This window comes from Giraffa tippelskirchi, chromosome X (genome assembly GCF_054371585.1).
Source record: "Giraffa tippelskirchi isolate mGirTip1 chromosome X, T2T-mGirTip1v1.2.pri, whole genome shotgun sequence".
In the NCBI taxonomy this organism is placed as follows: Eukaryota; Metazoa; Chordata; class Mammalia; order Artiodactyla; family Giraffidae; genus Giraffa; species Giraffa tippelskirchi.
Window position 1 is genome coordinate 147,735,604 of NC_137289.1, and position 23,303 is coordinate 147,758,906.

The window sequence follows — 23,303 nt, forward strand, 5'->3', positions numbered from 1 at the left end:
TTTCAGGAAAGTGTTGCTTCCACACCCAGCCTCCCAGCTATCTGGTGGGGTGGGGTGGGTGAGGAAACAATGTTCTGATGGGGACTGTCTTACTTGCAGCCCCGAACATCCTCACTAGTTCTGGTGCGCAACTCTGCATCAGCCCAGCCCCTGCGGTGGCAGAGAACTTGTGCCTCGAGGCTGGGTGGAACATTTTGGGTCTACCCCCTGCCTGGTTGTTAAGCCAACAGCAGACCACCCCCCCCAGAGATCCAGAGGTCTGCCTCCCTGCAGGGTCCTCCCCACCCACCGTCTGCCTCTCTCCTGCACACCCACCTTCTACACACACAGCCTGCGGGGGGTGACAACGACTGAAGACTTGGCAGTGGGACTTTCAACCCCCTAGTGGAGAAGCCACGCTGGGAGGAGTTGAGTGAGTCGCCTATCGTGGTAGAATTTATGGATAATGGGTTTGATGCTGCGAAAGGAGAGAGAGTACCGATACTTGATCAGGAGAGTCCTTTCTTCTCCTTCCTGCCCTCTTTTCCTTCCCCTTCCTCCCCCTTCCTTTTCTTCAGCCAGAAAGGAGACATTATGAGGCCAAGAACTACTCTTTGCACTTCATGGCTGCTTAGTAAATACTCTGGTGGCTCAGTCAGTAAAGAATTTGCCTGCAATGCAGGAGGCCTGGGTTCGATCCCTGGGTTGGGAAGATTCCCCCGGAGAAGGGACTGTCTCCCCACTCCAGTATTCTTGCCCAGAAAATCTGATGGACAGAGGAGCCTGGTGGGCTACAGCCCATGGGGTTGCAAAAAGTCGGACACGACTGAGCAACTAAACCACCACCTAACCAAAAGCGTGAGGATTTGAGATAAACGTTAAACAATCCCACAACGAACGCTTACAACATTAGGCGTTTCTTCTTTGGAGTATGTCCTCGTGGGGGTACCAGAGGCAGTTCCCGGACGCACACAGTCGTCAGAGGAACACACAGTAATCTCGTAACTCCTCACTTGATCTATGGGATTCTACTCGAGGGCCTGACAAATTACGAGAGCAGCTCAGCAGATGTCACACACAATCGGCATTGATGGAATTCTACACATTGCGTCTCCCAAGGCTCCTTTCTCAGTCGCCTGGTTACAGAAAGTTTCTCAACAAATGTTGAGACAAATGTAAACAAATCCTAAAAAAGGAAGTCTCACTTTTCTAGGGGGAGGGATAGACATTTCTGCGTTTATTCAAAGAGGCCAGCAACGCTCTTGCCCCGGGAGGCCCTAGGGACCAGCCACTGGGAGAAACCTTTCTCTGGGTTACACAAAAGTTTTCTTTCACAAGTCTCTATTTACCCTCACGTTCACGAACAGAGGGATGGCAATTTCACCTTCAGATTGTTTACACATTTGGACCGCACTTTTCCAGCCTATTTTTGTGCAGGTGTTTCTAAAGAGAAAGAATTCTGAATTCAATGGTGGAAGTCTTCAGGGAGGCCGGGTTTGGTACATGGAACGTTCATCTGCAGACATCTCTGGGAATCTATGAGATCGGTGCTGGGAGGACATTTGGACACCAGGTGAGAGATTTCGTGGTTAATTTCCAAGCTTAAGGTATCAGAGCCGTGGGCGTGACCTCCCTGATTGACGGGGGATGAGGCGGTACATGTTTTGTTCTGCTCATCATTTTTTGTAATACAATGTTCTGGCAAGAGCTAATCCAAATGGTCAAATGTATATGCAGAAAGAAGGTGTACTTTTCATGAATAATGCTAGCTGGGGTTGACCGCACAAACAGAGACCTCAGGCTTGTTGTGGGGAGAGGTTGATTTATAATGTGTGGCAGGCCCCACGTATTTCATCTTTTTTGTTCGAGAATGAGAAGCGAGCCATTTGGGTTGCCTGCAAGACTGGCCCATCTCACCCTTCGGGGCTGATTCTGAAAGGGTCTGGACCCAGGGACTCACACTTGGGTCACCCTCAATGATAGCACGTGTCTCTGGGGAAGTGGGATGTGAGAACTGGCTTCTTTCTTGAATATTCAATTTGTAGACTGTATAAAACGTGACACAAAGGGAATAAAGCTTCAATATGCGCAGAACCGACTGCTATAGCTCGAACTGTGTCCCCTGCAAGCGTAGAGGTTGGTAGTCCTACCCCAGAATGTGAGTCCCACCCGGCTCAGAATGTGATGGCGTTTGGAAGAGGGTCCCGGCAGATGTCATTCGTTAAAGACGAGGTTGTGCTGGAACACCGTGAGCCTCCTAATCCAATGTGACCACGTCTTTACGAAAAGGAGAAATCTGACAAACGCGGACAGAGAGGTACATGCCCACAGGGAGAACGCCTCGTGAAGGTGAAGGCAGGTCTCGGGGACAAAGCGCCTACGAAGCGAGGAGTGACAAAGACGGTCCAGCCGAAGCTGGCAGACGGGCTGGAGCAGACCCCCCGGAGGCAGACAAGTCGCGGGAAGAAAGCAAGCCAGCTGGCACCCTGCTTCCGACGGCTGTCCTCCCCGGCGCTGGGGCGGTGCATTTCTGTTCAAGCCACCCCACCAAGTTACCCCACACCAGTTCTGTACACTGATCTGTAACCAGCCTACAAATGCTCTCTCTGTGGTCGGGACCAAGAACACCAAACACCCTACCCCCATATATGTATATATATATATACCCACACTGCATTTATACACCAGCCCACAAATGCCCTCCCTGTGGTGCAGACTGAGAACACCCAATCACCCTACTCCCCATGGATACACACCATATGTATACACCAGCCTACAAATGCCCTCCCTATGGTGGGGGCTGAGAACATCCAATCACCCCACTCCCATATGTATACACCAGCCTACAAATGCCCTCCCGACGGTGCGGACTGAGAACACCCAATCACCCTTCTCCCCATGTATATATACCATATGTATACACCAGCCTACAAATGCCCTCCCTATGGTGGGGGCTGAGAACACTCAAATCACCCCACCCCCCATGTATATACACCACATGTATACACCAGTCCATAAATATCCTCCCTATGGTGGGGGCTGGGAACACCCTATCACTCCACCCTATAATACATATACCATACATATACACCAGCCCACAAATGCCTACCCTATGGTGGAGGCCTAGAACATGAAATCACCCCACCTCCAAATATATACACCATATGTATGTGAAGTGAAATTTGCTCAGTTGTGCCCAACTCTTTGCGACCCCATGGACTATACAGTCCATGGAATTCTCCAGGCCAGAATACTAGAGTGGGTTGCCATGCCCTCCTCCAGGAGATCGTCCCAACCCAGGGATAGAACCCAGGTCTCCCGCATTGCAGGCAGATTCTTTACCATCTGAGCCACCAGGAAAGCCCATATGCATGCATCAGTCCATAAATACTGTCCCTATGGTGGGTGCCAAGAACGCCAATCACCCAACTCCCATACACACACACACACACCCCACATTTATATACCAGCCCACAAATGCCTTCCCTATGGTGGGGGCTGAGAACACCTAATCACTCCACCTCCCCATGTATATATACCATATGTATACGCCAGCCCATAAGTACTCTCCCCTATGGTTGGGGCCAAGAACAGCAACCCACCCACCCCCATATAGATGCACCATATGTATACACCAGACCACAAATGCCCTCTCAAGGGTGCGGACCCAGAACACCAAATCCTCCCCACCCCTCATCACATCTATCACAACTGCTCTTGATCTTAATGGGCTTCCCCTGCGGCTCAGCTGGTAAAGAATCCGCCCGCAGTGTGGGAGACCTGGGTTCAATCCCTGTGTTGGGAAGATCCCCCTGGAGAAGGCAAAGGCCACCCACTCCAGTATTCTGGCCAGGAAAATCCCATGGACAGAGGAGTCTGGTCGGCTATAGGTCTTTGGGTTAGAAAGACTCAGACAGGACTGAGTGACTAACACTTGACTTTATTAGAGGTACTTCCTTGGTGGCTTAACACGGTGAAGAATCTGCCTGCAATTTAAGAGACCTGGGTTCGATCCCTGTTCACTTTTCACTTTCATGCACTGGAGAGGGAAATGGCAACCCACTCCAGTGTTCTTGCCTGGAGAATCCCAGGGACGGCGGAGCCTGGTGGGCTGCCGTCTGTGGGGTCGCACACGACTGAAGCGACTTAGCAGCAGCAGCAGCAGCAGCAGCTGCCTGGAGAAGGGAAAGGCCACCCACTCCAGCATTCTGGCCTGGAGAATCCCACAGACTGGACAGTCCACAGGGTCGCAAAGAGTCACACACGACTGAGCGACTTGCACTTTCCCTTCACTTGATCTTCACTCCAGGCTGCTTTCAGGTTAACAGAAATGTCGGCAGAAATAAGAACACGTTCCCTCACCCCATCCCAGGAGCAGGACGACCCCAGCCCCTTCTCCGCCTCCCTATAGTCCTCTGAATAAGAGCGTCCCCAGCTCTCTCTTTTCTACAGCCCGGGTTTTCCATCCGTGGTCGCTGGCCCTGCAGGTGGTGCACTGGAAGAAGACTTTTTTTTTTCCCCCTCCAGGCAGGAAGCCAGCTTCTTACCTGACTCCTGGAGATATCGGTACACCAGGAAGTTCACCTCGTCACTGGTGATGCTCATCTTAGCCTCACCTCGCGGCGATGAGGTCTTGACGAAGCAGCGGCCACCACCCTCTGTCGGAAAAGGCGAGAGGAGAAAGCGAAGAGACGTTTCAGACACTGCCTGCGTGTTCCTCCTCGACCGTGTTTCTTTCGGAGAACAACTGACACATGTAATACTCAGGAGGTAACTAATGCCCGCTTTGTGCCATGTGTTCTGGTTACATAAAGCTTTTATAATTATCTAAACATATACATATATAGGTGAAAAATTTCCCCTGTATTTCCTGGTGACATAAAGTTTTTATAATTATCTAAACATATACACATATAGGTGAAAAATTTCCCCTGTATTTTCTGTTGATATAAAGCTTTTTATAATTATCTAAACATATACACATACACGTGAAAATTTTCCCCTGTATTTCCTGGTGACATAAAGCTTTTATAATCATCTAAACATATAAACATACAGGTGAAAAGTTTCCCCCAAAATATGAGTTGATGCATTTTATAATGCTGGCATGGACTCATCTATAAACCACATTAACGGAGACAAAATCAGGGGCACCAGAAAATGAAAACAAACGCTGCGACTTGATTCACTGAAGATCCCATGTGCAATAGCATCACACAGCGGTTGGTACCGAGCTTCAACGGAACCCCAGGACAGACGGTGGCTGGTTGCACTGGCCGGCCCTTCCCTGGACAGATGAGGAAGATTACCGGGGGTACCCCAGCAGTCCTGTTGACACCCCCAGGTGGCGGGACCACGTGGGCCCGGTCACACCTGTGGGTCTGCAGCAGAGATGACTCATAGCAACCCTCCACTTGTCGAAGTTCCGTGCTGAACCTGAAGATCATGGAACCAACAGGGTGCACGTAGCCCCAAGACACACATCAACAAGGAGCTGAGTCATTGACATGGTGACGTGAATTCTATTAAGAGGTGGGGAGTCAGCAAGCCACCCTACGGACACAGAGTGAACCCACAGCGTTCGATTTGCGGCGGACTGGCCGAGACCATGGCATCTTCAAGGATGGACCAAACGCTCCCCGAGACCCAGGGGCAGGAAGACCACCCCGTGCGCCCGGACCGGAGACTCTGGGACAGCAAGAGCTGGCCTGTTTTGTCAGCCAAGCAGGATTCTTACGGAGCTCAGAACGCTTGTGCGTGCTGAGTCGATTCAGTGGTGTCCGACTCTCTGCGACCCCCATGGACTACGTGCAGCCCCGCCAGGCTCCTCCGTCCCTGGGATTCTCCAGGCAAGGATACTGGAGTGGGTTGCCATGCTCTCCTCCAGAGAAATGCTTGTGCTGGCTGCAATGAAGTTAGGGGAACCCCAGGGCGATGGTTTGGACCTCCAAAGACTTATCAGCTGGAGGTAAGGGGAATCACGTCCTGAGGGCACCGATGAGAACAGAGAATGTGGGATTCGGGGGGGGGGGGGGCGGGGGCTCGAGGCTGAGCCAGGAGGCCTGATGCTGATTATACCTTCATCCCTATGGAGCTGTGGACCACAGGGCTCAGTTTTTTCACCTCTGCCAAACTGCCAAATGCTAAGAACCGCTACCCACCCCCCGCCGGGAAGGTGGTGAGGATGACATGCTACTACACACACTTCCAGACCAGGGTCCCGAGCACCAAAGAGATGCAGGAGGGCTCTTAATCCTACGCCGCCCCCCGCCGCCCCCACAAGCATCCTCAAAGCAGAGAGACCACCTCCCTTCTCCCAGAGGAACACGCCTCCAAAAACAACAACAAAAATGGGTTCTTGATTAGTGACATAGTGTTTATTTTCTCGCCTGACCCAGTTTTGACTCATGCATGTGTGTGCTCAGTCGCACCCAATTCTTTGCAACCCCCATGGACTGACTGTAGCCCTCCAGGCTCCTCTGTCCATGGGATTTCCCAGGCAAGAATACGGGAGTGGGTTGCCATTCCCTTCTCCAGAGTTTTCATCGGAGGCACCCCCCATTAGGTAGATCTGAGGTCTTTGCAGTTGTGCCTGGTTAGGAAGAAAATGACCATCTTTACCGCGAGGTTAAAACCACACATTCCCTCCCTGTTCTGGTTTCAGAAGAAGAAAAAAAATCAGTGTGAGCTGATGACAGATCTGGAGTCTTCCTGCTTAACATGAGTATTCCAACATAAATAATCACTGGGGGCTGAAATCCATCAGGAAGCTGAAGGGAAGATGATTTATGGAATTTTTCTTTTTGAATAACTTAATTTCAAGGTGGCAAAAAACTCTTAATAACCACGGTCACAAAACAGTTCAAAATTCAGTTGCAAGAGAAGTGGTGTCTACGATGTTATACTTAAAATGGATTACCAACAAGGACCTGCTGTCCACCACAGGCAATCTGCTCAACACTCTGTAATAACCTTATGGTTCCCAAGGGCAAGGATGGGGGAAGGGATAGTCAGGGAGTTTGGGATGGACATGGACACACTGCTGTGTGTAACATGGAGAACCAGCAAGGACCTACTGTCCAGCTCAGGGAACTCTGCTCAATGTCATGTGGCAGCCTGGATGTGAGGGGAGTTTGGGGGAGAAGGGATACATTTAATGTACGGCTGAGTCCCTTTACTGTCCACCGGAAACTATCGCAATGCTGTTAATCGGCTGCACCTCAATACCAAACAATAGAGGAAATTTTATAAAACACAGAGAGAGCGGGAAATGGTGTCTAAGGGTTTGGCTGTATCGCGTGTACAGTATTTAATATGCTCTCATGCTCCGGGAAGGGACAGGACTGCTCCCCAAACAACAAAATCTGAACTGCTCTCTGATGATCTTAGAGGATGTAATGACCACAGAGCCACTTGAGCGCCGGCTCTGGGAGATGAAGTCAAAGGGCGAGTGAGTTCCCTGCCCATGGGCGGCGAGCCGGGTTGGGAAACGGTGATGGAACAAGCACACAGTGACTCCGGGGTGGGGAGCGTGGTGTTCAGCGTGATATCATTCGTGGCAGAAGTTGCTCTCTTAGCAATCTGTGCCGTTAGGATGCGGTCTCTTAAAATCCTTTCATGCAGCCCCTTCCGTGGTTCTCCAGGGATGGAAGAAAAAGTCGGTCTGAGGTCTTGTCTCTGCTATGAGTCTGCTGGCCTGGACGCTGGAAGAATGCATTGCATAAAGTGATCTTCTGGACGAGGCCCAGGGCTCTGGGACTTGATTCTGCGTGGAGTGAGGGTGCAGAGCCAGAGCTGCTGGAAAATCTGCCATAAATGACCTCTTTGCAGCAAGGCGCTTTCACAAATTCTCTGCTGACTGCAACGCAGTAGGTCTCACCTCCTGGCTTCCCTTCTCCATCACACTGGGGGTGGTTTAGCCGATCAGTCGCGTCCGACTCTATGTGACCCCATGGAATGTAGCCCGCCAGGATTCTCTGTCCACGGGATTCTCCAGGCAAAAATACTGGAGTGGGTTGCCATTTCGTCCTCCAGGGGATCTTCCCAACTCAGAGATTGAACCTGGGTCTCCTGCACTGCAGGTGGATTCTTTACCGACTGAGCCACCAGGGAAGTCCATAACATTGCTCTTTTTTTTCAAATGGAAACTGTGTTTCCCAGTGGCCAGTTATGAGACGAGAAGTTTAATGTATGCATCAACATTTACATATAAATCCTTTTGTACACACTGCTGGAGACTAAGGTGGAGAGGAAGCAAGCCTGTTTCATCACGTTGCACACCTGTTCTACTTGCATTAACTGAAACGAAGCCGTCACATAACTGCTGAAAAACTACTGCAAACTTTTTTGTTGTCCAATGACAGTAATGAATATGACTCAATAAATTATGGAATTTATAGTTGGACTTTAGTTATTGCAGAATATATACACAGAATAGATTTGACAGAGAACAAGAAAATATCAACAGTGGTTTCACCTTTTCTTCCCCCATAGACTTATCTTCATTTTACTAAAGAGTATTTGCATGCATATTATTCTATAGTAAGAAAAATAGTACCCCCAAAGGTAAGATTTTTCACTAATTTAATAGTTATATTTATTTACTTGGCAGCCAAATAGTCCAAAATTATAAACATAATAAAAGAACTATTATTTCCTCACCAGAGTTCACATGTCCAGCAGTGATACGCGTTGTGTGCTAACTTGCTTCAGTCGTGTCTGACTCTTTGCAACCCTGCAGACCTTAGCCCGCCAGGCTCCTCTGTCCATAGGCTTCTCCAGGCAAGAACACTGGAGTGGGTGGCCCTGTTCTCCTCCAGGGGATCTTCCCAACCCAGGGACTGAAACCACGTCTCTGACGTCTCCTGCATTGGCAGGCGGGTTCTTAACCACTAGCGCCACCTTTTTAAATAAGAGAATGAACGTAATAAGATTGCAGTCGTCAGAAGGATTTTCATGACTGGGGATGATGTCCACGATACAGTGCTATGTGGGAAAAAAAGGAGGCTTCAAACAGAATGCGCGTGTTGCTAAGTTTCATTTTATAACTTAGGACAAGGCCTCCCTGGTAGCTCAGTGGGTAAGCAATCTGCCTGCAATGCAGGAGACCCGGGTTCGATCTCTGGGTGGGGAAGATCCCCTGGAGAAAGAAATGGCAATCCACTCCAGTATTCTTGCCTGGAGAATCCCATGGAGAGAGAACCCTGGTTGGGGGTACAGTCCATGGGGTTGCCAAGAGTCGGACATGGCTTAGCAACTAAACCACAGAAACCACACACATATACACACACGCACAAATAAAAGATACCCTCTAAAATATAAACAGTAAAATGAAATACACCGGTTTCTCCAGGGCCGGGATCATGGTGGACTTAAATCCGTGTACGCATGCATGCCTTTTCAGTGTTCTCCAAATTTCCTCCTACGAACGTGAACTGGTCACACTCATTAGGATGTAATTAAAATCTGGCAGCGTCTTCAGAAATCAGTATGAGAACAACCCAGCTAAGGAGGAAAGAAATTGGCAGGGTTGAGACAGCAGGGAGGAGGGAGCCTCCTCGGGGTAGAAAAATAATGACGTGCTTCACAGAAATCAGAAAGCATCCCCAGGGTGAGGCCTTCAGAAAGGGGCCTTTCTGTGCCTATTTGCTCGCCCGGATTCATTAGTGGCTGGTTGGTGGGCTTCGTTCCGACCCCGTGCGCACAGGCACGAGGCTTGCAGACGTGAGAAGACGGGGCGTCCTGGCCCAGACGTGCGGCCAAGACCACGTGTGCCTCTCCCTAGTGGCCATGGGTCCTCGTCTCGAACCCTCTGAGCCACAAACCCTGCCCACCCCACACTTCTCTGCCCGATTGGGAGGCAGGTCCAGAAGGAAACCTTCCTAAAAAAGTTCACCCCGATGACAGCAAGCCACTGCTAAGTAAGGTCTGCATCGCAGAGAGACAGACACACACACATTAAGTCGAACAGCACAGTTTCATTTTACAGTCTTCTGTCCACGCAGTGAAATTCAAGTTCAGGTGCCCAGGCTTTCGCAGCAAAGGGCCTCGGAAGATACGGAGAGCTTCAACGTAAAAATGCACTTTCCCTTCTTTGCTGGAGGACGTGGGTCTGCAAGCTAAGGCTTCTGATTAATCTGTAAATTAATTTACAGACTTTAATTATCTCTGAGACCAAGAGGCTGGAATGAGAGTCTCTGCACTAGGCCCTCTGACAAATCACAAGAATGTACACAGGCTGGTTACGAAAGTGCTCAGACACTGATTTTCAGCCACATATGCAAGATTTATCTTGGCCTGGATGATTCCCGTTTCTGTGGTAGGTGGAGTCCTAAGTGAGGTCATCCACTCCTATAACGTGGTCTCCAGAGTTTTGAAAAAAACAAAAAACCAAAACAAAACCCTGTGGCTTTCTCTATAAATGTAAAGGCAGGCGATGCTCTGCCCTCTGAGTCGACCTGCATTTCAAAAAAACCTTGGTGTTAAAATAGGGAGATATTGAGGGCAGGAGAAGGGGGCGACAGAGGCTGAGATAGTTGGATGGCATCGCTGACTCAACGGACGTGAGCAAACTCAGGGAAACAGTGAAGGACAGGGAAACCTGGCGTGCTGCGGTCCACGGGGTCGCAAAGAGTCGGACACGGCTGAGCAGCAGAACAACAACAAGAGGATATTTTGATGCTTCAGATTTAAACGAGGATGGCGACCCACTCCAGTGTTCTTGCCTGGAGAATCCCTCGGACAGAGGAGCCATAACTCTTTGCAACCCCATGGACTGTAGCCCGCCAGGCTCCTCTGTCCATGGGGATTCTCCAGGCAAGGATACTGGAGTGGGTTGCTATGCCCTCCTCCAAGGGGATCTTCCTGACCCAGGGATTAAACCCACGTCTCCTGCCCTGCAGTTGGATTTTTTACCATCTGAGCCACCAGGGAAAACCACAAGGTGGATGCTTTCTTAAGCATGCCATGGACCTCGCAGAGCTGCACATCAGAGGCCCTTCAACTCAAAGGTCACAGTTTGAAGACAGAGAAATAAAACAGGTGTCTTTCTTGAGGTCCAGCTGGCGCACTGCAGCCCACAGGCAGATTCACACGTCGGCCACCTTCCGTAAGGCTTAGGAGCTATCCGTGGCATCTCCGTTTCTAAATGGTTGCAAGGAAAATCAAAACAATCCTATTTTGCCACTCATGAAATTGCGATGACATTTGGATTCCAGTGCCCATCGGCGAAGTATTACCGTCACTCAGCCACACTCATTCACCTGTGTATGATCGGTAGCGGCTCTCACAGGACAAAGAGAGAAGAAAGCAACAGCGATCCCAGGGCCCACAAAGCATCAACTATCAACATCTACTCTCTGGCAACCTCACCCTCCCGAAGATTCTCTCCTCTCTACATTAGAGCATGCCCGCCTTGTCGATTTCTGGCCGAAAATCTTCCTGTCTGGGAACCTGAAGGGTGATGCCCCAAGAATGTGGACGTTCCTCGTGGATAACCCACTGGTCACTCTGCACCGAAGAGCCAAGAAGACACCACGGGCATCATCTGCTGTGTGTCCGTCGCTTTCCGAGGAGGGACCTGCTGAAACTAGGCTAAGTCAAACGGGAACAGACAAAGGTCCGTCTGGTCAAAGTTATGGTTTTTCCAGTAGTCCTGTACGAATGGGAGAGTCAGACCATCAAGAAGGCCGAGCACCAGAGAACCGATGCTTTCTAAATGGGGCTGGTGAAGACTCTTGAGAGTCCCTTGCACTGCAAGGAGATCCAACCAGTCCATCCTAAAGGAAATTGGTCCTGAATATTCATTGGAAGGACTGATGTTGAAGCTGAAACTCCAATACTTTGGCCACCTGATGCGAAGAGCTGACTCATTGGAAAAGACACTGATGCTGGGAAAGATTGAAGGCAGGAGGAGAAGGGAAGGACAGAGGATGAGATGGCTGGATGGCATCACCGACTCGATGGACATGAGTTTGAGCAAACTCAGGAGATGGTGACGGACAGGGAGGCCTGGTGTGCTGCAGTCCATGGGATTGCAGAGTCGCACACAACTTGGCGACTTAACAACAACAGGAACAGACATGAGCCCTCCCTTTCCGACGCACAGCACCAAGCGCAGAGAGAAAGGGCTGTGATTTACAGATGACTCCCAAGCTCATGGTCAGGGAGGCGCCATGGGAACTGTGGTATGTGAGCAGCAATGCCATTCCCCAGCATAATCCCAAACGAACATCTGTACGTCGTGATCGCACATGGAATCATCAAAGGCTACACAAATTTCCAGAGTCGTCTATGAAGCTAAACACCAACGCCCAACTCACAGCAGGAAGTCAATGTGTGCTCACGTCAATTCACTCAAAGCTTATGTGTTCCCTGAATACTGAATTCAGACTCAATCAAGACACTGGTGAGCAACAGGTCTCCTCTCTCCCTTCTTCCCTCTGACATTTAAAATATGATTCAATTGCGTCTTAAAAATACTGCCTGATGGTGCAGCCACTTTGGAAAAGTTGGGACGATTCTTCCAAATGTTAAACAGAGCTACCATATGACCGAGCAATTCTCCTCTCAGGCATATACCCAGGAGACAATGAAGGTACACACCCAAATACGATTTGCACACGAATGTTCACGGCAGCGCTATTCTGAACAACTCAATAAAAGTAAACGCAACTCAAATGTCCATCAGCTGATGAATGGATAAATGCAGCTTGGTGGTACATCCATACAATGGAATATTCTTTGGCCATTAAAAGATTCACGCTGCAACCTGAACATCCCACGTCACAGGCTCAATTAACCTTTTCTAATTTTTCATTTTTTAAAAAAACAAACTACCCCTTCCAGATATTTAAGTAAAATACTGAACTTCTAATACAGCGGGCCCTCGAACGACATGGAGTTTGGGGTGAAAATCCCACACAGCTGAAAATCCACTTGTAACTACAGTGGGCCTTCCACATCCATGGTTCCTCATCTGTGGATCCACTCATGGACTGTGTATAGCAGTAGGTATTTACCGCAAAAAAAAAAAAAAAATTCCACGTATTAGTGGACCAGCACAGTTCAAACCGGTGCAGATGACCTCAGTCAAGGGCCAATGGTATATATTTACCTTGCTACATGTTTGGTCTTAAACAAAAATACCTCCTGAGATTGTTCCTGTGGTTAAATTTGGGCCTAACATTTTAGTTCTGATTGGTTCTTTTTAAAGCAGTATAGCAAAAAATCTTCCCCAAAATGTCCATCTTTTATGTTTTTAAAATAACAAAACTTCTATCGCTTTTTTTTTCATTTAAACAATTAAAGAACCAGAAAACACAAAACGTAAAGGATAAAATCAAACCCTAAAACCCCATCTTCCAAAATATTAACAGTGCTTCTTCTTGACAGAGGGTGGAGCGGGGAACCATCAGCTTTAGGTTGAGACGTGGGCTTCAACTCTTCAACGTTTTGTTTTTTTTTTTTTTTTTGGCCACAAGGCTTTCGGGATCCTAGTTCCCTGACCAGGGATGGAATCCATGCCTCCTGTAATGGAAAGGGCAGAGTCCTAACCACTGGAACCAACAAGGAACTCCCTGGGTTTCCACTCTTGACGTCTATGTGATTGTTCGGTTTGCTCCTCTGAGTACACGTTATCACCTCACTAGATCTATCGATAATAAGCTACATGTTTTTCTAATAACCCTCAAGGTTAAGTAGGAAATCAATTTGCAGATAGACACAAATTATATTAAGAAACTAATAAAGCAAAGAATTACGATACAGGAGCCAAATAAGATACAGACTCATGCCCTCCATTATAATCAATTTTGCAGCTTAATTTTAATTCATAATGCTGACGAGAGGGATTGATTTAATTTAAAAGGTGTCATCTGCTCCTGGTAAGACCCAGAAAAGTTTAAAATAGCTGGTTCAGTACTCAGCTTCATCTTCAGTTCAGTACAGTCACATCCGACTCTTTGCAACCCCACAGACTGCAGCCCGCCAGGCTTCCCTGTCCATCATCAACTCCTGGAGCTTGCTCAAACTCATGTCCATTGAGTCGGTGATGCCACCCAGCCATCTCATCCTCTGTCGTCCCCTTCTCCTCCTGCCCTCAATCTTTCCCAGCATCAGGGTCTTTCCCAATGAGTCAGTTCTTCTCATCAGGTGGCCAAAGGATTGGAGTTTCAGCTTCAGCATCAGTCCTTCCAATGAATATTCAGAAATGATTTCTTTTAGGATGGACTGGTTTGATCTCCTTGCAGTCTAAGGGACTCTCAAGAGTCTTCTTTAACACCACAGTTCCAAAGCATCCATTCTTTGGCACTCAGCTTTCTTTATGGTCCAACTCTCAAATCCATACATGATCACTGGAAATACCACAACTTTGACTAGACGGACCTTTGTTGGCAAAGTAATGTCCCTGCTTTTTAATATGCTGTCTAGGTTGGTCATAGCTTTTCTTCCAAGGAGTAAGCCTCTTTTAATTTCATGGCTGCAGTTACCATCTGCAGTGATTTTGGAGCCCAAGGAAATAAAGTCTCTCACTGTTTCCCCATCTACTTGACATGAAGTGATGGGACCGGATGACATTTGGTTAGTTTTCTGAATGTTGAGCTTTAAGCCAACTTTTTCACTCTCCTCTCTCACTTTCATCAAGAGGCTCTTTAGTTCTTCTTCACTTTCTGCCATAAGGATGGTATCATCTGCATATCTGAGGTTATTGATATTTCTCATGGCAACCTTGATTCCAGCTTGTGCTTCATCCAGCTGGGCATTTCGCAAGATGTACTCTGCATATAAGCTAAATAAGCAGGGTAACAATATACAGCCTTGAGGTACTCCTTTCCCAGTTTGGAACCAGTCCGTTGTTCCATGTCCGGTTCTAACTGTCTGCTTCTTGACCTGCATACAGGTTTCTCAGGAGGCAGGTAAGGTTGTCTGGTATTCCCATCTCTTTAAGAATTTTCCAAAATTCTTAGAAGGCAAAAGAGCCCAATTCACCTTAAAGAATCAACTAAGTAGCACATCATTATTTAATAATGCTTTGTCTATTACCTTCATGGAGAAGGAAATGGCAACCCACTCCAGTATTCTTGCCTAGAGAATCCCATGGACAGAGGAGCCTGGTGGGCTACAGTCCACGGGGTCGCAAAGAGTCAAACATGACTCAGCGATTAAACAACAATTACCTTGAACTTCAGCAAGAAGAAAGACCTCAGACTCCTTCTAAAGAGATCATTTTAAAACAGACGGTGTTCAGTTTTGGCAAAATGCAGTTCTGTTTGAAACAAATTTCAGGTAGAGAACAAAGATCAAAGGAAGGGGTGTACCTTTAGGGTGACTTCATGTGTAGACCTCTGCAGCAGTGGGCTCCCCAGCACCCGATCATAGGGACCGCCAAGTGTCTCCTGGGACCTGCCTGGTGAGAAACAAGGAGATTAAAAAAAGACAAAAACACCAAAATAAACCTTAAAATTCTTTGGGAATTATTCACCTTTGATCTCTCCTATTCTTTTCCTTTGTCATCTCAAACACGTTTTACTGCTTCATACCCTGTCTTCAACTTTAACACAAACTATGCAGTTTTATTTGCAACATGCAAAAGGAAGTAATTAAAACCAGCCATCAGCATTATTGCACATGCAGAGATTTACAAGGAAAAAGGCTCAAAGTACATAAAATTGATTTGAGCTCAGACAAGTGTTCTCGTATCATTCAATGATAATGAATGCCCACTTGAAACATCTTTGTTTTAGGGAGTGTATCATATATAATCAATAAATTAAACTGTACACACCGTAAGAGAGAAGAAAGATGCTTCACAGAAAGTTTATAAACAGAGTTTGGGCCAATGGTACAATAACCACGCCATGCATGTTTGTGTGCAGATATTCACTCATTTACGTGCTCGTGCAAAAGGGAAACATTAGAATCTTTTACCCCCTTCTTTCGGCTTCCTAAAATAAAGCAAAAGGAAGCACTGACTAATAGGTCTCAAGTTTTCCGCTATTATTCTCCCACATTTCCATTTCAGAGCAGTTCTGTATTTGCACGGGTTTCTGAAGAAGCCAGGGGTATATCTCACAAGATAATTCTTCACATCAGAAATTTGATTTTAATTTTTCAGTCAATATAAATACAAAGCAGTCAACCAGCATCTATTTAAGGATATGTACCTTCTTCCTTACAAAACGTCTGGTTGTGAGTGAATTCAGGCTCCTACAGGGTTTAAATTATCTACAAGCTCAAAAACTAAGGAAATTAAATGACTACCATTTTCTGTAAATTCTTGTTCAACGGTCTTAAGTGATATAAAAAGGTGCCAGGTTAATGTAATTCAAATTCAGAAGTGGGGCTATGAATGAAGCTGTTTCTTATTAGTGAATTAATCAGAACCTCTTGAAACGTTTTTAAGGAAATTATTCCCATTGAGTTATGTTTATAGTTACACTGTTCAAAGAAAGGAGATTAAAAAGATTCTATAAGTAGGTTCATAGGCTGTTAAGTTTCATTACAGTACATTTTTAAAACATCATAAGGATCTGTAAGTTGAAAAGTAGTAACCAGAACAACGGAAAAAAATCTACCGCCGAAGGAAAATAAGATTTAAACAAAACTCTACAGTTGTTTGAATAGACATTTAAGGGCATTAGACTGAAGCAGGGACAAGGGAACACGAACTTCTCTTATAAAATACAAATGCATTTCATTATGAAATAAATTCCGTAGTAGAGATGAAATAGGACAATACTCCTGAGAGTAACCTGCCACAGACAGCAAATGACTATTTTCAGGACTGGGTTGTAAACCCAAAATAGCCTTCTGATGAGATTGCTAAATACCATCAACTATCAAAATATGAGCAGATGTCACCACCATAAGCCCCAAATTGCTTGAAAATTAAAACATTAAAATCCATAATAATTCAATTAGGCAATTAATATATAAACAGCTCTTATTACAAGCTGTTCAGAAAAAAAAAAAGCTTTAGTACCAAAAAGCTATTCTTTGGTCCAAAACAGATGGTAACTCACAAATTGAAGGTTATCTTTGATATAAGTTGTTAAATTCAATAACAGTAATTAACATCATCTGTGTGTTATAAACACACAAAACATGTGAAATATGACTTTGGTTAATGACATTCTGGTTATGCAACATGACAAAATTAATTAGTTTACTGCTAAAAATATGAAGTTTAAGTGAGAAATCTGACCTTCCAATACCTTGTTCTTCCTGACTTTCCCATTATGAACAACCAAAGAGAACCACTATCCATAAATCCTGCTGGCAAGGATTCATGGGACTGAAAAATATTTGTGGGACATGCACATGATTTTAACAAATGCAATATATTCCTTAATTCTCAAAGGTAAATATAAAACGAAAGTGACAGTGTGAGTCCCTCAGTCGTGTCCGATTCTTTGTGACCCCATGGACTGTAGCCCACCAAGCTCCTCTGTCCATGGAATTCTCCAGGCAAGAATACTGCAGTGGGTTGCCATTCCCTTCTCCAGGGGATCTTCCCGACTCAGGGACCGAACCTGGGTCTCCTGCATTACAGACAGATTCTTTACCGACTAAGCCAAGTAACCCCTAACAAAAACATGGAAGCATCACAGCATGTCCACAGTGATACCAGCGGTTTCAACCAGGGGAGGCTGTGTCCTCTGCACCAGGCGACTCTAGAATATTAGGCAATGTCTGGAAACATTTTTCGGTTGTCATAACTGGAGGAAAGAAGCTACTGGCATAGCATCAAGCATCTACAACTCACACCACAGTCTTTCACACAGTAGACAGATCAGGACCCCAAATGCCAATACCACCCAGGAACTGTATTTTAATGGGACAGACTTTAGTGTTAGGTAGGTTAGACCAGGGAAACAGAGTCCAAGGTGGTAGTCAGAGGAAGGGACGACTAGAAGAATCACGTGCAGGGCAGACAAAGGAAAGGAAAAAGCCCATGAACAGGAAAACGTGAGGCCTGGAAAAAGAACCTCTGGGAGGAAGAAGCCTAACACGCCCGTTTCCCTGATTGGCTTGACCATACACCCTAATTGCATTCCCTTCCCTGACTGGTTGCAGATACAAGCCCTATTTTGCAAGGGGAAATAGCCAGTGGAGCCCCAGGAACTGCCAAGGAGAAGAGAAAAATGTATACAAAGGGAAACCTAAAAAGGAGACCAGACCACTCCAACGGGTGTGGGTCCACGCTCATCTCTCAAGACTGTCCTGCATGGGGCTTGCTTAATAAATCCTGCCTGCTTGAGCTGTGCTGGTCTGTCGTTTTAATTCTTTGCTAAGAAGAGACAAGAACAGAAGGGAAAAAAACCTCCTTGACAGTAGACTCACTGAGTAGACACTTCTCTTCACGACCTCTGCCTTATTCTTACTGTGAAATATTAGAAGTAACGCTTTCACACGGGCCTTAGATTCAGAAAGGATCACCTAAGGGACACTTTAGTATAGATGGTCACAATCTAAAACTGGTTACCGAGGTCAATTATGGATTCTGTATAGAGAAAATGGTTGACTAAGAGACACAAAAACATAAAAACCTCAGACATCCAACTGCAAAATAATTCAAGGCATTCAGTGAATTAAGAGCATGGGAATAACAATGAATTCTGAGAAGTGGGGTCTTCCATTGCAGGGGGCACATCTCCTGGTAAGGGAACTAGGACCCCACAGGCTTCGAAGCATAGCCAAAAAAAAAAAATTCTGATAAAAAAAACATTTAAGAGCAATGAAGCAAGATAATAACTATTACAGAGAGAAAGTGTCTGGAAAATTAGGAATACCAAAACGTTCAAGGTTCAGCAGCTAATTCCATCACTTAATGAGCTACACATGAAAGTAAGAAGAAATTTTATCTTTCATTTCAAAGAAGAATATGTTTGCAAAAAAAAAAAAAATGGCTTGAACAAAATAAAACTGAAATTTGAGTGGGAGGGCTTGAAATTCAAATATAAAAGATTATGAGAGGAAACTTATAGGCTTATCCTTTTCTGTAAATACATAACATGTAAAGGCTTTCTGCAATAAAACGTCCTGAAAATAGTTTAGCAAAATGTTGAAATTTTCTGATGCTTCATAATGAATACTTGGAGGTCTATTATTCTCTTCATTTTTTAGTATGTTTGAAATCTGCCAGAGTAAAAGGGTTTTTTTGGTTTTTTTTTTAATTCACATAAAAAGATCTGTGAACTTACTGATTTGCCCTTGTTACTTATGAGGTTGTAAGCTACTTGAAAGCAAGAACGGTGCCTTATACCATCTCTTTATACTTCGCTGTGGCTCATGTATTACTCTTCATTCGCTGATAAACAGCTCATCAGGGTCTGTTGACATGTTAAAAACAAAGTGTCTTTTTTGGGGGGAGCTAGATACAGTTAGGTGCCTTCTAGCGCTGAGATTCCACGGTATCAAGTTTCAATGTACCTGCTTATGCTTCACTCTTAACTCACCAAGACACCAAAAAATACCTGGCCAGGTGATCAAGTCACGTGTTAGCCTTTTCCAAAGCACAGGCGAAGAGATTCCAAGTTTAGCTTGTCTTTTCAATCACAAACCAGCAAATTAAAGCGAGAAGGAAGCAACCTTTGCTCTCTGCAGTCACCAGGAGTATGTCGGGGGTCTAACACCCTGATTTCCAGCAGTTTATGTCTGAGTTCCCTTCAAGATTCACTTAAAGCGTCCATGATTCACGAGAAGGTAGAGAGAAGCGTCCCTGAGGAAAGGACCAGGGAACTGGAGCTTTGAGAAAAGACTAATGAATCACGTGATGACTGCAGCAATGGAAAAAAAACAGAAGGAAAGAGATTTTGCACAGAAGCAAAAAGACAACCTACAGGCTGCGTTGCAATTCAACAGGGCTCAGCTTCCAAATTACCTGAATAGCTCATACAACTCAGTAACAGAAAACCAGACAATGCCACCAAAAAACTGGCAGAAGACCAAAATCAGATACTCCTCCAAAGAAGACATAACAAACAGCCAATAAGCACATGAGAAGATGCTCAATGTTGCTAATTATCAGACAAATCCAAATCAAAACTACAGTGATGTATCGCCTCACACAGGTCCGGATGGCCATCATCAAAAAGTCTACAAATAATAAATGCTGGAGAGGGTATGGAGAAAAGGGAACTCTCCTACCCTGCTGGCGGAAATGCATTTGGTATGGCCATTATGAAGAACGATATAGAGGCTCCTTAAAAAACTCAAAGTAGAATTACCACAGGATTCGGCAATCCCAGTCCTGGGTATCTAGAGAAAACCCTAATTTGAAGAGATACACGCATGCAAATATTCATAGCAGCAGTATGCACAATCACTAGGACGTGGAAGCAACCTGAACGTTCACTGACAGATGAAATGCTAAAGGCGTGGTATGCTATTGTTTAGTCGCTGTGTCGTGTCCGACTGTTTTGTGACCCCACAGACTGCAGCCCACCAGGCTCCTCTGTTCATGGGGTGTCTCAGGCAAGAATACGGGAGTGGGTTGCCATTTCCTCCTGCAAGGGATCTTTCTGACCCAGGGATCGAACTCACATCACCAGGATTTGCAGGTGGATTCTTTACCAATGAGACACCTGGGAAGCTCCAAAGGGGTGTGTGTGTGTGTGTGTGTGTGTGTGTGTGTCTGTGTGTGTGTGTGTGTGTGTGACTCAGTTGTGTCCAACTCTGCAACCCCATGGACTGGGATAGCCTGCCAGGATCCTCTGTCCATGGGATTCTCCAGGCAAGAATACGGTAGTGGGTTGCCATGCCCTTCTCCAATATATCCATATCTATATCCATCCATCCATCCATCTATATATATATATATATAAAATGGAATATTACTCAGACAAAGAAAGGATGAAATAATGCTACTTACAACATCATCGATGGACCTAGAGATTATTGTATGAAGTCAGACAAGGGCAAACTTATCACTTATATGTGGAACCTAAAATATGACACAAACGAGCTTATTTACAAACCAGAAAGAGACTCACAGACATAGAAAACAGATCTGTGGTTGCCAAGGGAGATTGAGGAGGGGATGAACTAGGACTTTAGGACTAGCAGACACATGCTACTATACATAAATCAGATAAAAAACAAGGTGTTTCTGTGTAGCACAGGGAATGATAGTTAATACCATATAATAAACTATAATGAAAAAAAAAAACCCCATAAAAACTGTTTATACATAGGTGCATCTACTGTGGATCTAAGTGCCTTAAGTTATGTAATCCTGCTAATCAATAATAACAGACTCCTTCCTACCAGAATGTGACATGTTTCCAATGAGGAACCCAGGTACCACCACGAGCAGTGTCATACCAGGAGGGGTTCACACACAGCAAATCATCACTTTCCCGTCATGATGTTTTCCTGGCTCTGAGCTGCAGGCAGCAGAAATTTTGTGAATCACTGTCCTTCTCTAGGGGCTTCCCTTGTGGCTCAGCTGGTAAAGAATCTGCCTGCAATGCGGGAGACCTGGGTTCGATTCCTAGGTCGGGAAGATCCCCTGGAGAAGGGAAAGGCTACCCACTCCAGTATTGTGCCCTGGAGAATTCCACGGACTGTATAGTCCACGGGGTCGCAAAGAGTCAGACCTACCTGAGCGACTTTCCCTTTTCCTTTCGTTCTCTAGCTGGTCTGTGTACCTAGGTATTCACCTAAAAGATGACACTCCATGCTCAATATGGAACTCTCCCAAACTTCGACTTTTCAGACACATGTTGAGATGTTCCTGACGGCTTCCTGACAAGAGTTTGAATACACCAGTTGCCAGACATTCTAATAAATGGAGGTCCCCCTGCTGGAAGACTATAGATTCTCCAAAAGAAATACAAAACCAATGTGCATTTTTCTAGACTCTGGAAGGCTGCAAGCTAAAGATGACAGTGCTTGGTGGAAATGAATGCAAGTATGCCAAGATGGTAATGACTTACAAAAATAAACGCTACTTTTAATATCATAATAGTGTCAAGAAGTAGGGCAGTCCTCCATGAGCCTTTACCCGCTGGGAACTAAAATCAGGCCATGATCCTCACTTCTGTTTTCACTCACCGAACTAGGAACACGGGTGAGGTGAGAGGTCACAGTGCACTGATCAGCTCCTCATCTCCTATCATCGCGTTGCTCTTTGGAAACCACTCATTTTTGGAGTCCTCTTTATTTTGTCACTGTACCAAAAGGGTTCCCGTTTCTCTTCATGTGGAAACTGGGATACGAGAGTAAAGGGACCCGTTCTCTGTTAGAGTTCTGTTTATGACACACACAAAAAGATTCTGTGTTGTTTACTTCATTATAAATGCTAATTACGTGCATGAATTCCAAGGGGAAGAGAGAGGAAGGAAGGAAGGGAGAGGAAGGGAGGAGGAGGAGGAAGGAAGGAAGGGGGAGGAAAGGAGGAAGGAGGGGGAAGGGAGGGGGAAGGGAGGGAGGAGGGGGAAGGGAGAGGGAGGGAGAGGGGAAGGGAGGGGAAGGAGGAGGAGGGAGGGAGAGGGAGAGGGGAAGGGAGGGGAAGGAGGGGGAGGGGGGGAGGGGAGGGAGGGGGGAGGGAGGAGGGGGAGGGAGGGAGGGGGAAATGGAGGGGGAAGGGAGGGAGGGGGGAAGGGAGGGGGAAGGGAGGGGGGAGGGAGGGGGAAGGAAGGGGGAGGGAGGGGGAAGGGAGGGGGAAAGGAGGGGGGAGGGAGGGGGAAGGGAGGGGGAGGAAGGGAGGGAGGGGGAAGGGAGGGGGAGGGAGGGGGAAGGAAGGGGGAGGGAGGGGAAGGGAGGGGGAAGGGAGGGAGGGGAGGGGGGAGGGGGAGGGAGGAGGAGGAAGGGGGAGGGAGGAGGAGGAAGGGGGAGGGAGGGGGAGGAATGGGAAGGAAGGAGATTCCTTTCATACCCTCTCCAGGGGATCTTAATGACCCAAGGATAGAACCCATGTGTTCTGCATTGGCAGGCGGATTCTTTAACACCGAGATGCCAGGGAAGCCCCTAATAGGAGCTTCCAATCATACAAAAAATAATAATCACTAATTTTTACGTTCATTTCCCAAAGTGGATTTAATGTTCATTATAATATTCATTCCTAAAGCACCAGCTCTTAAGCGAGGACAACGCACGTTATTCCTTTTTTTTTTTTTTTTTTGAGGGGAGGAGGTGCATACTGCGTGGCTTGTGGGATCCTGGTTCCCTGACCAGGGATAGAACTCGGGCCCTCATCAGTGAAACCGTCCAGTGCAAACCACTGGACCGCCAGGGAATTCTCACCACGTGTTATTTACCGCAGAGATTTCAAGATTAAATTTTTTTTCAGGAAATCCTACTTTTTAAAAAGGTGAAATTGA

General features: G+C 46.3%; 1 protein-coding gene across 15 annotated transcripts in view; it reads right to left on the reverse strand.

Moving 5' to 3' along the window:
* LOC145536639 (F-box-like/WD repeat-containing protein TBL1X) overlaps positions 1-23,303 on the reverse strand; it is a 250,623-nt gene that overhangs the window by 53,883 nt on the left and 173,437 nt on the right. For all 15 annotated transcript variants that reach the window (XM_081566170.1, XM_081566176.1, XM_081566166.1 and 12 more), the window contains 2 exons: positions 15,297-15,385; positions 4,527-4,637 (listed from right to left, as the gene is read on the reverse strand). In XM_081566170.1, the coding sequence (XP_081422296.1) occupies positions 4,527-4,584 (58 nt within the window). In that variant the 5' untranslated portion in view covers positions 4,585-4,637; positions 15,297-15,385. Of the gene's footprint in view, positions 1-4,526; positions 4,638-15,296; positions 15,386-23,303 lie in introns of those variants that run through there.